We start from the raw sequence: 15,243 nt of genomic DNA, 5'->3' as shown, positions 1-15,243 counted from the left end.
TTTCAAGTAGCTAATGTGGGTCATGGTGCCATTCAGGTTTGGCCCGTTCCCTCCTCATCTATGGAGGGGCAAACGAGGGCAAACCTGAGTGGTGTTGCGACCCCCATGTGCCAGATCACAACATCACTTGGTTTGGGGGCCCTCCCAACTGGAGTGCCTGGGGCAAACTGCCCTTCTTTCCAGACCAGTGGTTTTGGAGCTCAAAGCTAGGGCTTCCATTACAGGGGAGTTTTTTGGGGGGGCCCCTTATTACTTTTTGGGGCTACCTGCCTTTTGTCTTACATCACACGACTGTTCAAATTAAAGTAAGCCACTTGACAGTCAGGGCCCCCCTGACTTTTTCCCCGTAATTTGGGTACTGGTCAAAGTGGGCTCACAGTAAGCTAGTGGGTGGGTGAACCCCTGGGTGCATTCGGGTGTGCTCAAAGTGACCCTCCCTCCCCCTAGCATGGAGTGCAGTTCTTTGCACAAGCCTCAGGCTGGCCTTGTACCTCTCCCTTTGGGACAGGAAGCAAAGCCTGTTCCTAGCACAGCTGCACCATGGCTTTGCCCAGCAAGGCAGCAAGCTGGTGTGAGAAGCCATCCAGCCCAGCAGATGGCATTCACAACAGCACTTGGCGAGCTCCTTCCTGTCCACCCCAGGCAGGAAATCACCCCTGACTGCCTAGGAAGTGATTGTGCTCAGCTGGGTCGCTCTGCAGGAGCCTCCTGCACAGTGCATCCTGGCAGTGACCCAGGCTGAAAGCATGGGTAAGAAAAGCAAGAAGGAGAAGAAGGTGAAAGGGGCAGAGAAAACAGCTGCTAAGATGGAGAAAAAAGTCTCCAAGAGAGCTAAGAAGGAGGAGGTGAGTGGTGGTGCTGGGGCAGGTCAGGTAGCAGGGGATTGCTTCCCCCACCCAGCAGAGTGTACAGGCGGCTAGTGCAGCAAACACACACACACACACACTGTGCCATAGCTCCTGGTCGTGACTAACTAAAAGACTTCCTTCCCCCATGGTGTTTTATTAGAGCTGCCTTCCCCTGAAGAGCTCACTGCTGCCAATCTCCTCCCGCCCGGGGTGTGTGTGTGTGAGACGCTTAACCCTTTGGCTTGCAGATGCAATATGTATTCATCGTCCCCATGGATTTCTCTGAGGAGACAGCAAGCAACACACACACAAGTGAAATTCAACACAGAACCGTCGCATTTATCCTCATTCTGTCTGGGCTCTTTTTCCTATAACGTGAGCTTCAAACAAGCCATGCCTAAGGGAAAAGTTTCTCTTGAAAGCTAAAGGCCTCTCTTGTTCATGTTATCGCAGATGTCCTAGCGTGCATTCCTCCACACAGTGTCCTGTGTTTGTGAAAGCAAGCTGTGGATATTAAGCTGTCAGTGCACTTCTTGAAAACTCTTCTTGGAAGCTGTGGCTGCCACAGACTTGACAAATTTTGCTAATCTAGCCCTTAAAGTTAAATCTCAGTGGTAGCAATGCTGCAAAAAAGGGATTTTTTAAAAGACATTGCCAGGTTTAAAAAATGTATTGGGAAATGATGCGTTTTACTTAGTGATGTCACAAAAAGCAATGTGCATTTCTAAAGTCTGAAAGAATCCTGCAAATCTGAGGTCCCTAGTCCTGCAATTCACTGCACACAGACGGACAGCTGTGCCTATACTCTGCCTCACTGTTTTCTTGTGCCTGTGTGCAGGGTCAGCAGGCTGCAGGCATACAGCGAATTGCAGGATCTGGGCCGCCCGCCATGCTGTTTGTTTGCTATCTGCACTGCTCTCAGTCTAGACAATAAAAGAAGTTTAGTACGTGCAGGTCCTTGTGGAGTGCTGCAAGGATTGAGCTGCAAATGCCATGGGGAGGTTTTGGTTTTTTTTTTTTTTTTTTTAAATGTTTCAATTTGAATTGACTAATGGAGCAATAAAGAAGAGCAATAAATAAAAATAGTTGGGGTCAGAAAGGCTGAGTTACAGGGTCAGATAAAAAACCCCTAGATTTTATTTAGATTCTATTTATGAAAGAGCTTATCCAAGACCTAAATAAGTAAAACTTGGCTAAATCACGAGTAAGTAAGTGGCGTAACCCTCTACAAATATTTGCAGGGTGTAAACCCCAACCAGGGAGAGGAGTTATGGGCTCAGTCTTGCAAAGTACGGTGCACTCTCATCTGATCCAGTGAAAGATGTAAGCCTGTGTTTAAGGCTAAGCAAGTAGACACTCCTAATGAAGTCAGTGAGACTGTTCACATGCTTAAAGTTAAACATGTGTTTAAGTGTTTCACTAGAGAGCTCTCCTTTTTCAAACAATGCAATTGGCTTATTTGGAAGAGAGAGATGCTGGTATTGAGAGGTACAGATGGTTTTGCCCATGTGGGTCTGGCCAGACTAAAGATTGGCCAGGTTGAAGATTTGCCACGTTACCTGGTTTTTTATAATTTGTATAATTTCTCAAATGGCAATCTCAAATCTTGACCCAAAAGTCTTTTGCCTCATAGGCTCAAAACTTAGAATATTTATTCTGTAGTGGTAATGTTTCACTTGTATGAGCAATTGTCTTATTTGCCTGGTTGGTGGCAAAAACAAGAAAGGGATTGTATGAAATCTATTTTATTTATGGTTAAACATTTCTATTGCTCTTTGAATTTGTCAAATTGATTTTTTTATTTAAAAAAAAATTAAATTTGACCAGAGACAAATTTGACTCCCAGCCACCCTGCTGCTGCAGAATGAGAAAGTTTAAACTAATTGATTCGAGTGTCTTACCAAGGGATCGCAAGTATAGCAAAAAAAGAAAGTTGGACCAAGAAAGAATGAACAGTCCTAGTACTGTTAGGGCACATGGATGGTTATAACTTTCCAACTCTTATCTAAAGAGGAAGGGGGAGTGGGGAAGAGATTTTCTTTGACTCTTGCATAATTCGGGGGCTTTGGTGTTGCGTGCTCTGTTTTTTACTTTACAGAAACTGAAGGAGAATAAAAGATAACACATGAAGTTGTCTCTTCAGATGAAGTATAAATTTGAAATAGCAAACACATTTATCTTTCTGCTTGCACAGGAGTCAGGCCTAGAAAGAACAACAGTGGATTTTAACATCTGTCCGATTAGATCCGCACATCAGTTTCACAAATGCTGAAACAGCTGCCCTGTGCTAAGACTTGTGTTTCAACTACCAGTTGTGCTACAGAACTGCTTACCAGTAAAGGTGAAACACCTCTGTAGGGGTAGGAACTGTGCACTAGCCATGGCATTGTGGTATAACCTGCTTACAAATTCAGCAATATACAGCAGGGAGGACCAGCCTTTAGTGTAGGAGGAAAAAATATATAACCTTCGTACCTCATAGTTTAATGAGGTGAATCTAATCAAATGTAAGGAAAATAGGAAAATCGAACTAGTGGCTAGGGTAGGTTTTCATGGTATGTGGATGACAGTATGTGCCAAAAAAATCATGCCCAACTGGCTGTTTACTTTCAGGAGGATCTTGAAGCCCTGATAGCAGAATTCCAGACATTAGATGCTAAAAAGACCCAGATAATTGAGACAGCCTGTCCCCCACCCTCACCAAGGTAAGAGATCACCGGGAACCTTGACTGTTGTTCTTCAGCAAGTGGTGGCATCAATGAAACTTAAGTTTAAGTTATATCCTGAGAGTGGAGGATGTAGTATCAGGCAAAAACACTTTTATGGAGGGATAAAAATGTATAGGGTATTCAGTCCTCAGAGCATCAAAGGGACCAGTAACACCTCTCTGCTAACAGCTGCTTTTTATCTTCCCTTCAGCCTGCTAAAAAGAGCCAAAGTGGGGAATCTTATCGAAGCTGGTGGTTAGATCTGAGGGCTTTGGGCGGTATAACATAGATTAATGAAGGGGAACCTTATGACTTGGGCTGGAAAGCTGAGGGCACGCTACCCTAAAATTGTTGGTAAAATTGTTATGAGAATGCCTTGTGAGATACAAGATACAGTGGGCTAGTGGCCGGAGCACAGGATCGGTATCCTGGCACTGCAAGGTTCTAGACCTGTAGCTGCCACTGATTCAGTGCCTTGAACGACACTTGACCTTTCTGTATCTGTACCCCCTCTGTAAGGAGGAGATAATGATACTTGCCTACCTCAGAAAGCAGTTGGGCGGATCAGTTAACAAGGAGCTTCTTTGAGGTCTGATCCCGTGAAGTGCTAGATGCTGTCAAACTCCTGTTACATACAGGTGTGGGAATCTGAAGCGAACAGCGGTATCTATGGAAGAATGGTGCAGATAACTTAAAATGAGACAGCCCAATTAGAGCCGTAGCTGCGTGTCATGACAAAGCTAATCTTTGCTCCTTATTCATCAGCATTAAAATTAAAATCATGTCAAAGGCCGTGGTAAATGACAATGTAATGTGTGTTCCTAAAATAGGAGAGGATTTCAGATTAGCCTTTCTGGAAGTTTCCAAAAAGTTAATTTCTTCAGAAAGTTTTTGGCTTGGAAATAAAAAAAAATGATCAGGAACTCGTAGCTGTGTGGGTGATGGAGAGGCACTTTGGCCTAGAGGGGAGACGTGCTAGGGCTTGTTAAATTATGCATCCAGAACTGTAGCGAGTAGCCTCTGAGCTGAGTTACAAATGGTTCTGTTATGTGCTGATGTCTGCCCATCTCTCTTTCTGATGCAGGCTGAACGCCTCCTTGTCTGCTCATCCCGAGAGAGACGAATTGATCCTTTTTGGAGGTGAATATTTCAATGGCCAAAAAGTAAAGTATTCTTCCATTTATCTATCCTTCCCCTCCCTTGACTGTAATTTGTACGGGTTTCATCTGGAGCAAAAATTCCAAGCGGAGGTCATCAAAATATACATTTTTCTCAGAATAAGAGCAAAATAGCCTTTAATTCCATGCTAATACTGTCTCACACCTAAGCTGAGCTGTGTCGGCAGGATCAAGGAGCACTGGGGTCCATTAAGGGGTCAGAGTGATTGCATAAGCAACAATATTGCAGGGCGTCATAATTTCTCTAGGCTTGATATGGACCATATTTACCCCTCATCTTTGGTTCCTGTTGTACTGTGTGTTTGCCCCGCTTGCCCCACCATGAAAGTGAGATGCTTCTGTTAGCCCAGAAGGGGTAAGCACTGGTGGTCCCTCAACAGTTCCTGCCTCCAAATCTTGAACTTACTTACCATATTCCTGGAGGTGGGAAGCTCCTTGTGCTTCCTGGAAGCTCAAGTCTGTTTATAGTCATCGGGCTTTGATTCAGTGCTACCCTAGCCTGCGTTGGCTGTTAACAAGCTCCACTCACGTCAGTCATTTCCCCTTGCTTTCAATCTGTCATAGCTGAGCACCACCTTTATAGTACTCATCAGAACGGCCAGACTGGGTGAGACCAATGGTCCATCTAGCCCAGTATCCTGTCATCTGACAGTGGCCAGATGCTTCAGAGGGAATGAACAGAACAAGGCAATTATCGAATGATCCATCTCCTGTCATCAACTCCCAGCTTCTGGTAATCAGAGGTTCAGGGACACCCAGAGCATGGTTCTCTATCCCTGCCCATCCTGGCTAATAGCTATTGATGGACCTATCCTCTAGGAACTTATCTAGTTCTTTTTTGAACCCTCTTAAGTTTTGGGCTTCACAACATCCTCCAGCAAAAAGTTCCACAGGTTGACTGTGTGTTATGTGAAGAAATACTTCCTTATCTTTGTTTTAAACCCGCTGCCTATTAATTTCATTGGATGACCCCTAGTTCTTGTGTTATGTGAAGGAGTAAATGACACTTTCTTATTTACTTTCTCGACACCAGTAAAGATTTTATAGATTCTATCATATCCCCTCTTAGTCTTCTCTTTTCCAAGCTGAAAAGTCCCAGTCTTTTTAATCTCTCCTCATATGGAAGCTGTTCCAGACCCCTAATAATTTTTGTTGCCCTTCTCTGTACCTTTTCCAATTCTAATACATCTTTTCAGAGATGGAGCGACCACATCTCCCCACAGTATTCAAAGTGTGGGCATACCCGGGATTTATATAAAGGCATTAGGATATTTTTTGTCTTATTAGATATCCCTTTCCTAATGGTTCCTAACATTACCATGCATTTATCAACATTGAATTTCATCTGTCGTTTTGTTGCCTCGTCACCCAGTTCTGTGAGATCCCTTTGTAACTCTTCACAGTCTGCTTTGGACTTAACTATTTTGAGTAATTCTGTATTGTCTGCAAATTTTGACACCTCACTGTTTACCCCTTTTTTCAGATCATTTATGAATATGTTGAACAGCAGTGGTCCCAGTATAGACCTCTGGGGGACCCCACTATTTACCTCTCTTCATTCTGAAAACTGACCATTTATTCCTCCCCTTTGTTTTCTATCTTTTAACTGGTTACAGATCCATGGGAGAACCTTCCCTCTTATTGCTGGACTGCTTACTTTGCATAAGAGCCTTTGCTGAGGCACCTTGTCAAAGGCTTGCTGAAAGTCCAAGTGGATATATCCACTGGATAACCCTTGTCCCCATGTTTGTTGACCCCCTTATCATGGGCAGCCTTAGGCTGTGCAGCTGTGTTGGGCTCCATCTTTCAGGAGCTTCACATCTCAAACATGCACCCAATCCACCAGCCAGGGAGCCATCCCTGATTTTCCCCACAGTGGTACCATTTTGCCCAGGCACCAGCAGGTTGTGCTGCAGACTGACTTCCCTAAATAGTATCCTTGACATAGAAAGCTGTTCCTCAGCCACATCTCCTGGCTTCTTGGCCCATGTAAGCTGTGTGTGGAGGCTTTTTGCTGTCTGAGGTGACTGCCAGCAGGGAGATGGTGGTTGGACCTTCTCACAAATGGGGTGGGAACAGGATGGTTCCGTCCGCGTATTTGCATAGGGCCCGGCAAGCCGCAAACCCAATCCTGCCTATGGCACTCTGATCCCCTAGCATGAGAGCAGAGTGATGCCATGGACCCAGCAGGCTGGCCTTGTCTTGTTCTTGCTTAGTAGAAAAGGACTGTTGCATTCTTTCAGCCTCTGGTAGAGGCAGGTTGAGAATTTGACATGCTTCTGTTGGGTAAAGTTAAATGGTGAGTTCTGGTGATACCATTTTCCTTTTCCCTCCCACAGACGTTCCTGTATAATGAGCTGTACATTTACAACATCCGGAAGAACAGCTGGAGTAAAGTAGATATCCCAAATCCTCCTCCCAGGCGCTGTGCCCATCAGGTAAAGCACTTAGAATTACTCTTGATGTTGTTTCAGAGTAGCAGCCGTGTTAGTCTGTATTCGCAAAAAGAAAAGGAGGACTTGTGGCACCTTAGACACGAACCCATTTATTTGAGCATGAGCTTTCGTGAGCTACAGCTCACTTCTGTAGCTCACGAAAGCTCATGCTCAAATAAATTGGTTAGTCTCTAAGGTGCCACAAGTACTCCTTTTCTTGATGTTGTATTTCAAGATGCTATGGTAATAGACAGCTGTGTTTCCAAGGGGTTAGGACTTCTTAGTATCCTAGTCACAATGCGATGCCAACATTGTGATCAAGCTGTGGCTCATTGTGCTGAGAAATTAGAGGGATGATCCTTCACTGTGACTTAAATGAGTCAAAGTGTACCATAGAATCTCTATGATAATAAGAGTATAGCAGTAGAAATAGGCTACTGATCACCTGACCGGCATGGTGATGGTGATTGTCACCTCTCTGGGGTGGAGACGCATGTCTCTCTCCCTCCTGACCAGGGGGTTTTAAGGCTGTACAGCTCCCTGCCTTTCACTGTGATATTCCCAGCAAGCCAGACTGCTGAAAATGGCCAGTATCTGCTCCTTGCTTTGTTTCCGAGGGCTAGGACCAGTGTATTGCTTGCAGTTTACAAGTTACCACACAGCTCCTTCTAATGCTACAGTAACAGCATTAGGAGGCCAAAGTCTTTCTAACCTTCCGCAAGAGTTGGGGCCCGCTTGGGCAGATAGTCCTGTGCATTCGCTGGATCAGGAAGAAGAGCCCCAAGTCAGTTTAAGATGAGTCTGTTTATTCAAAAATCCTTTTGGTCCCTTGGTCTCTGGAGAATCCAGTTGGAATGAGTACATGCATGCCTTCCCAGGACATGGTACTTCTCTGGGGGTTGCAATCTGGGTGATTTGCCTTCAGCACCACCCATGGTTTTGGTTCCTGGAGGAGCTGTGGCAGCCCTCCCCCATGGAGCAGGACACAGTCGAACATAAACCATGCAATTAATACAGTGGACCCCAAAGGTACTTCAACTTAATTCAATAAAATCTCCCAAGGATGTGGCAGGAAGCTGCCATATCTGTCCCAAACAATTTCCCCACATTCTGCAGAGGCAGCTGATGCCTGTGCAAAGGAAATTATTTTGCAGTTTCCGAGGTACTCCGACCATCAGGCTTCTGTTGTTCCTTCGAGGATGTGCAGCCCTTCACCTCTGAGTTACCAGCTCAAGTTAGGTGAGGGAGCAGTTCGGTCTTCCTCTCCTCTGGCACATTTGCCAATATGGTTGCTTGTCAGTGCCAGTTGTGGAGATGGTTTTTATTACGCAAACAGCGGTGCCCTGCGAATTAGGCCGAGTCCTCTCCCAACTCATTTCACACAGGCCAGCTGTATTAGCTGCCTTCTGTAGAGGGTGGATCTTGGTGCAGGAGGTAATCTGGCCCTGTAGGTTTAAAAAGTTGCCTTAGGAACACGGTATTTGTCAAACAGGATCAGAACATTGGTTCCTCAACCTGCAGTAACATACAGAGACAGTTGTCCAGTGACATGCATGCTCTGGGGTGGGGATCCAACTTTCATTTACCCTCGTGACAGCTAACCTAAACTTCAGACTTGCTCCACGTTGTCCATGTCTCTCCTCTGGTACTTTTACATTCTCCCAGTTAAGCGTGATGAGGCGGACTAAAGCCCCAATCCTCTGCTTGTGCTGCGTGAGTCACCCCTTCACAGACCCCCACTGATTTCAGTCGCGGGCTGCTGGTGCGGTGCACAGTGTGGAACTGGGGGCATAGCTGTGGGATGATTAGCATGGGTTAGGTTTTTTTTGTAGCAATTAGAAAAGTAATATCTTTTTTCTCTTCTAACCCAGCCTCCTCTGATGTTCTCTTCCCCCTATTGGCAAAGACAGAATCACCCTGACGCTCTGATACACCACGAGGGATCTTAGGGGAGGGGCTTTTCAACGAGTACTACTTGGTTTAAAGAACCCAAAGTTGCTTAATAAAACCTTGCCCTTCTGTAGCGCCCTTCAGCTGGATCTCAAAGTGATTTTCAAGCTAGGTAAAGGGCCTGCAATGTCACTGAAATGCATCCACTGCGTTGGCGGGGCAGTTTTTTACATGCGCAGAGCAGTGTAGGACAGGAAAGGAAAACAATATGGAATTCAGAGAGGAGCAGCGTTACTGCTCTGTGTGAAATGTGGCAGGACACCAGGTAAAATACCTGATTTTACCAAAACAAACAAACAAGGGATCTCTGATTGCCACAAGAGGTCAGGATCTTGGCTGTGTGTCTCATCTGAAAGACAGCAGCACAGTACCGCTGGCATCATGTTGGATCAGGTATTCTTATTTGTAGTATAGAATCACCTAGGAGCTCCAGTCATGGACCGGAGGCCTTTCGTGCTCGGTGCTATGCAAACACAGAAGAAAGATAATCCCTCTCCCAAAATGCTTAGAATCTGGGCATAAGAGAAGAGACAACAGATGGAGGCACGCAGACCTAGGGGAGAGTACAAGGAAACCATGAGGCAATATTGGTCAGCATGACAGGCTGTGGTCTCAGCAGGCCGGCAGCTTGAACGATGGTCACATTTCTGTTAGGTTTCACAGCAGACTCAGCTACTGATTCGGAAGGAACAGCGCCACTTGCTGAATCAGCAACTCCATTTCCCGCAGTGCCTGGGTTCCTTATTCAAGTCTTCACCTCGTCCAACTTTGCAAAGCTTGTGAAATTCTTATTATTTAATATTTATATGACTGTAGGGCCCAAAGGCTCCAATCAGGATCAGGCCTCTTTGTGCTGGTTGTGGTACGAATATAGAGGTAGACTTGATCCTTGCCTCAAGAGTTTGTGATGAAATTACACCACCAGGTGAAAGAGCTGCAGGGAAACAGGATTCTAAAACATGGATTCATTTCCCATTTTGCACTGTGATGAGTACCTGAGCATTTTCTGCAGGCAGAAGTATCAAGGATGGGTGACCCTAGAAGGAAGATTCATATCAGTCTTCAGGTTTCTTGGAAGTTTCCTTTCACATATAATGGTCCTATCTGTAAATGCTCACTCCTAAGCGTGGTAATACTTACTACGGTGAGTTGTCCCAGCAACTTCAAATGGACTACTCATGGTAGTAAGTACTACACCCAGGAGTAAGTGCTTGCAGGATTGGGCCCTTTGATTTCCCAGAATCTTTGCACTATACAGACAGCTGTTCGTAGCGAATTATATTTACATAACTTTAAAATCTCCTAAGAAAAATCTTAAAATAGATGATGTTGTTGTGAAACCTTGAGGTACGGTATTGGAGCATTTAAGATTGTATATTCCAGATGGTAGATGTGACAAGTATTAACTAGGGAGTACATAAAATTGTTAATCAAACACAGGCAGGCAAAGCATTTACTTTTCCAAATGGGCTAGGATCTAAATTAATGCATCGTTCATGTGCGTGGTATTAATCCTAGTTACAAGCTGGTGCATTTTTGATAAACCACGAGATAAGTCTGGGAAAGTAACTTCAAATAATACTTTTAAATAGGCATGGAATATGATGTCGTAGAACAAATGCATTAAATTGCCAGAAGCTAGGGTTTTCTTTTGTTGAAAGGAGATCCTTTTTGCTTATACAAGCACTGCTAATCCTGGCTGTTTGAAGTGACAATATCCAGCAGGCATCCGATGAAGTGAGCTGTAGCTCACGAAAGCTCATGCTCAAATAAATTGGTTAGTCTCTAAGGTGCCACAAGGAAACCTTTTCTTTTTGTCCAGCAGGTGGCACTCTCACAATTAAATCTTACTACCAGGCTGACTACCAGGGAATTGCAAGAGACAACTAACTGCTCATGTCATTTTTTGTTTTAATTTTACCTGGAGTGCTTTGTGGTGTATTTTCTGTTTGATACTTAATTACTGTTACATGGGAGAAAATTCAGCCCAGTTAACTGACTAATCTCTTGCCTTCCCTGCAACTTTGTTTGTAAAGCTGGTCCCTCATTAGCTAGCAGTTAAACAGAAGTGCGTCTCTGGATCATCTGTGCATACCTGCAGCCTCGTTTGTTAGCTCTAGGCTCTGACACAGAATCTCCCCTTGGCATGACATCCTGCTGTTCTACCTTACAGCCAATAGGCTTTGGGTGAGAATGGCCACAAACAAATGCTACCAAGTATTTGTGAATCTGGGATCTTGGCTTTGCAATTGATTTGGAGCCATATCTTCAAAGTGGTGCACACAATGACATACATGCTTTTGTACTTGCCCAACTTCTGTTTGCAAATACCAGATCCCCCGTGGAAATCATGTGTTTGTACAAGCACGGAGCCAGGTAGGTATCTACATTACAACATACTTGCCTGCAAATCCATGATGTTCATATGCATTATCTCTCAGCGAGTATAAATTAGGCTTATGCCCAAATCTTGGGAGACCCAGGGCAAGGAGTTGAGCCTGAGTCTCCCAAGTCATAGGCTGGTGCTCAGACTACTGGACCATCTTTCCTGTCATGGTGGTTCCTCTCATGAGGTCGCCTGCCCTTTTGTGGCACATTATCTACAAGTAAGAAGGCAGGAACTTCCCCTTTCTGTATGCCACTGTGTCTTCCCCAGCCAACCTGTGTGTTGTCTATGGGATGCATGGCGAGAGCTGAACGATCGGAGAGCTGCTACCAAACCCCAGTCTCTGGCACGATAGTCTAGAGAGCTTCTCCTCTTGCTGCGGGGGAGAGACTTTAAACATTTCTTTTGAAAGATAAATCCCAATGAATTTTCCCAATGTGAGCCAGATTAACAGACCTGGCAGCATGATGCTGCAGCGAAGGATGCACCAGAAATCTACTGTAGACAATAAGCGATTTTTGAATTTCATCTCCAGATTTCTTGTCCTTCCATCCCTTAAGAGCGACCGTAGCTAAGCGATGCCGCAACAGTTGCTGCTATTTGTCTGCAATGTCGTGTTCCAGAAGCGGCTGCATGTTTGACTGACGAAATTCCTGAGCCCCTGATTTTTTAAAGGCAATATGACGTGTTCTTTCTCTTCTGGCAGGCTGCAGTGGTGCCCCAGGGGGGTGGACAGCTGTGGGTATTCGGTGGAGAGTTTGCTTCTCCTGACGGAGAGCAGTTTTACCACTACAAGGATCTCTGGGTTCTGCATTTGGCCACCAAGACTTGGGAGCACATCAAGTAAGTGAGATGTTCTGAAATTAACCCTGTTGACTTCAGTGGGAGCTGCATTTGCTCAGGCCCCTGTGTGGCTGCATGATTTTCCAGCTGTCTTCAGGTCTACCTTTGTGGGCTCTGATTATTTCTCATGGTGCATGTGCTAGAAAAGGTGGAGATGCTCTGTGACTCCCATGGGGCCTGCATCCAGGAATCAACAGAAAATGAGAGACACGCTCTCAGTGGGCAAAACTGTAGCCCTTTGTTATCGAACAAGTTCTGCAGCACAGCTGGTTTTCTGCATTGTCATTCTCTGCCATGACCAGCACTGTTGTGTGGCTTATTCTCCCCTCCCACTCTGGACAGCGACATCTATCCTATTTTAATGCAATTCCCTTTCATTGCTCCATCCATCTAGGCTCTTAGAGAGGCTTCGCCTTGGTTTTGAGTTTGCTTGGAGGGATGGTACAGCCCTGGGAGGAGCAGGCCTCCTTGCTTAGCCACATGACTACACCAGAGGGGAACTGAAGGGAATCAACTCTACCTCTCTATTTTGAGTTTAAAAACATGTTTAAATACCTGGCCACAGAGCAAAGTTCTTGCATACAGTTAGCAATCACTGCCCCAGAGAGGCCCAGTGGTGGAATAGCTGAGGTCTTATGCATATGAGCACCTCCCTGCACTTTGGCTACTAGCTTTTATTATTTATAAAATTAATATATATATATAAAGATGCGTTTACAAGAGAGGGTGAGGGTGGCTTTGAGGATAAGGTTATGGACTGAGGTAGAGCAGCTCTGGGTTCAATCCTTGGCTCTACTACTGACCCTCTCTGTGACCCTGAGCAAGTCACTTAAATTTCTCTTTGTCTCAGTTCCCCATCTATAAAATGGGGATGATAGTCCTTACTGTGTCTGTCTTGTCTGCTTTGAGTGTGAGATCCTCAGGGCAAGGATTGTCTCTTACAATATCTTTGCATGTATAGTAGGACAGTGGTCAGGGAGTTAAGCCACAGGACTGGGAATCTGGAGACTGTTTCTCTCCTGATTTTACAGCTGACTTGCTGGGTAACCGTCCCTGTTTTACCTATCTGTAAAATGGGAGTAAGAATACTTCCCTGCTTCTCAAGAGGATGTCAGAGGCCTAAGTTGCTAGTATTAATGTCGCCCTTAGAAACCCTGGGATGGAAGGTGCGTGACATGCAGAGGCTGTCAATGACAATGCAAAGAAACAGTTATGGGGGATTCCCGGCATGGGCTTCGGACATTTGACCACTCGATCAGAATCCAACTGATTCTCATTTTCAACAGCCCACTGGAGGCTGAGAGGGAGTTAGTCCTTGATCTACCTATCTTGCTCTTATGAGTTTGGAAAAATCTATGCACGTGTATTGCCCTGCAGGTGACACCCCCCCCCCCCCAAATCCACACACACACACCCCAAATCCAGGTGCTTCTGTGCGTTACTGTTCCGGTAGGATGAAATCAGTGGCAGCAGCCTGGGGTTCCTAAGTAACTTGTGTGGACAGCCCCAGGACAACCCTGCAGTACCCAACAAGTGTATCTGACTCTGCCACAGGAGGTACCCAGCATGAGCTTCTGCACACTGCTGAGATGAATTTAAAGTTTGCATTTCATTAGGGGCCCAGTCCTGCCAGATGTACATGCCCTCAATTCTCATTGACTTCAGGAGGTCCTCAGCACCTTGCCGGGTCAGACCCTACTCTTGTATTTACTTTACCTTTTGATGTTTAGCTTCACAATGATAAACCCACGTGCACTGCACATAGAATAGAATTTAGAATATCAGGGTTGGAAGGGACCTCAGGAGGTCATCTAGTCCAACCCCCTGCTCAAAGCAGGACCAATCCCCAACTAAATCATCCAATGGAAAGAGATCTTGGTTTCAAACTTCCAGTGCATGGTTATCATCAACAAACATGGCAAGGGGGGGAAATATAGTTTTTGCATAACGATAAATACATTACCCTTGAAGTCAATGGAAGTTGAGGGCACTCAGCACTGTGTAGGATTGGGCCCGCATTGAAATACCAGCTTTCAGGGTTAATGAGCAGAAGTACTAGGTACCTCTTCTTGCTGGGAGAGCGTAATACCTCCCCCATGAAAAACTGTCACATAAGAACAGAACAGCTGGTCAGACCATGGTCTGTCTTGCCCAGTTTCCTGTCTCTGTGGCCTGTACTCATGCTTCAGGGGGAGTGTACTGATCAGGGACATTAAGAGTGATCACCCCAAATGACCCCAAGTATGGGCTTGCATCCCTGACCATCATGGCTAATAGCCATTGATGGACGTGTCCTCCATGAACTTGCCCAGTTCTCTTTTGAACCCAGTTGTACTTTGGGCCATCGCACCATCCTATGGCAATGAGTTCCACAGGGTGAGCTGTGCGTTGTGTGAAAAAGTACTTCCTCTTGTTTGTTGCTTGTGGTGATGCCATGCTGCAGTTCACTTGGTTGTGATTATGTTTTGTTGCCCTCAAATATATGATTATAATTAGAGATGTAACTATTTCATAATTAAACCAATGTTCCTGTTTCTATGCATGGGGCTAATCATTGCATCCTATTAACATTTAACAACCCTGAAACTTTTAACATTCAGGATACCTTTTCCCTGGGATCTTATGTCGTCATGGCCACATGGCTTGCAATCCTGTGTCCATTTGTTCCCTTGTTTTGCAGGCAATTTGCTTGCTGGAAGCCTGTCTTTCAGTTTGGTCTGCATTTCATGATAGCACATGTGCTATGCTCCTGATGTTAAAATAAAAACAAAGTGCATCTCTGCCTCCTCTTTGGGAAGAGGTCCAAGATCTGTGTTAATGAGAGATTTCGCAGAGGAGGCTGGGATGGGGGGGAAGATGTCTTTGTTTTAATGCTAACCTGACCAAGTGTGAAAA

The 15,243-nt window shown here is 45.2% G+C and overlaps 1 protein-coding gene across 1 annotated transcript in view; it reads left to right on the top strand.

The window, feature by feature from the left end:
* The first annotated feature begins 664 nt into the window (after positions 1–664).
* LOC140896399 (kelch domain-containing protein 4) overlaps positions 665–15,243 on the top strand; it is a 45,583-nt gene continuing 31,004 nt past the window's right edge. The window contains exons 1-5 of the mRNA XM_073308148.1: positions 665–845; positions 3,462–3,553; positions 4,641–4,719; positions 7,074–7,172; positions 12,212–12,348. Of these exons, the coding sequence (XP_073164249.1) occupies positions 747–845; positions 3,462–3,553; positions 4,641–4,719; positions 7,074–7,172; positions 12,212–12,348 (506 nt within the window). The 5' untranslated portion in view covers positions 665–746. The remainder of the gene's footprint in view (positions 846–3,461; positions 3,554–4,640; positions 4,720–7,073; positions 7,173–12,211; positions 12,349–15,243) is intronic.

The sequence above is a fragment of the Lepidochelys kempii genome, chromosome 12 (assembly GCF_965140285.1).
Source record: "Lepidochelys kempii isolate rLepKem1 chromosome 12, rLepKem1.hap1, whole genome shotgun sequence".
Taxonomy (NCBI): domain Eukaryota; kingdom Metazoa; phylum Chordata; order Testudines; family Cheloniidae; genus Lepidochelys; species Lepidochelys kempii.
The sequence above is the reverse complement of the archived record's forward strand: the minus strand, read 5'-3'. Positions and strand labels throughout refer to the sequence as shown.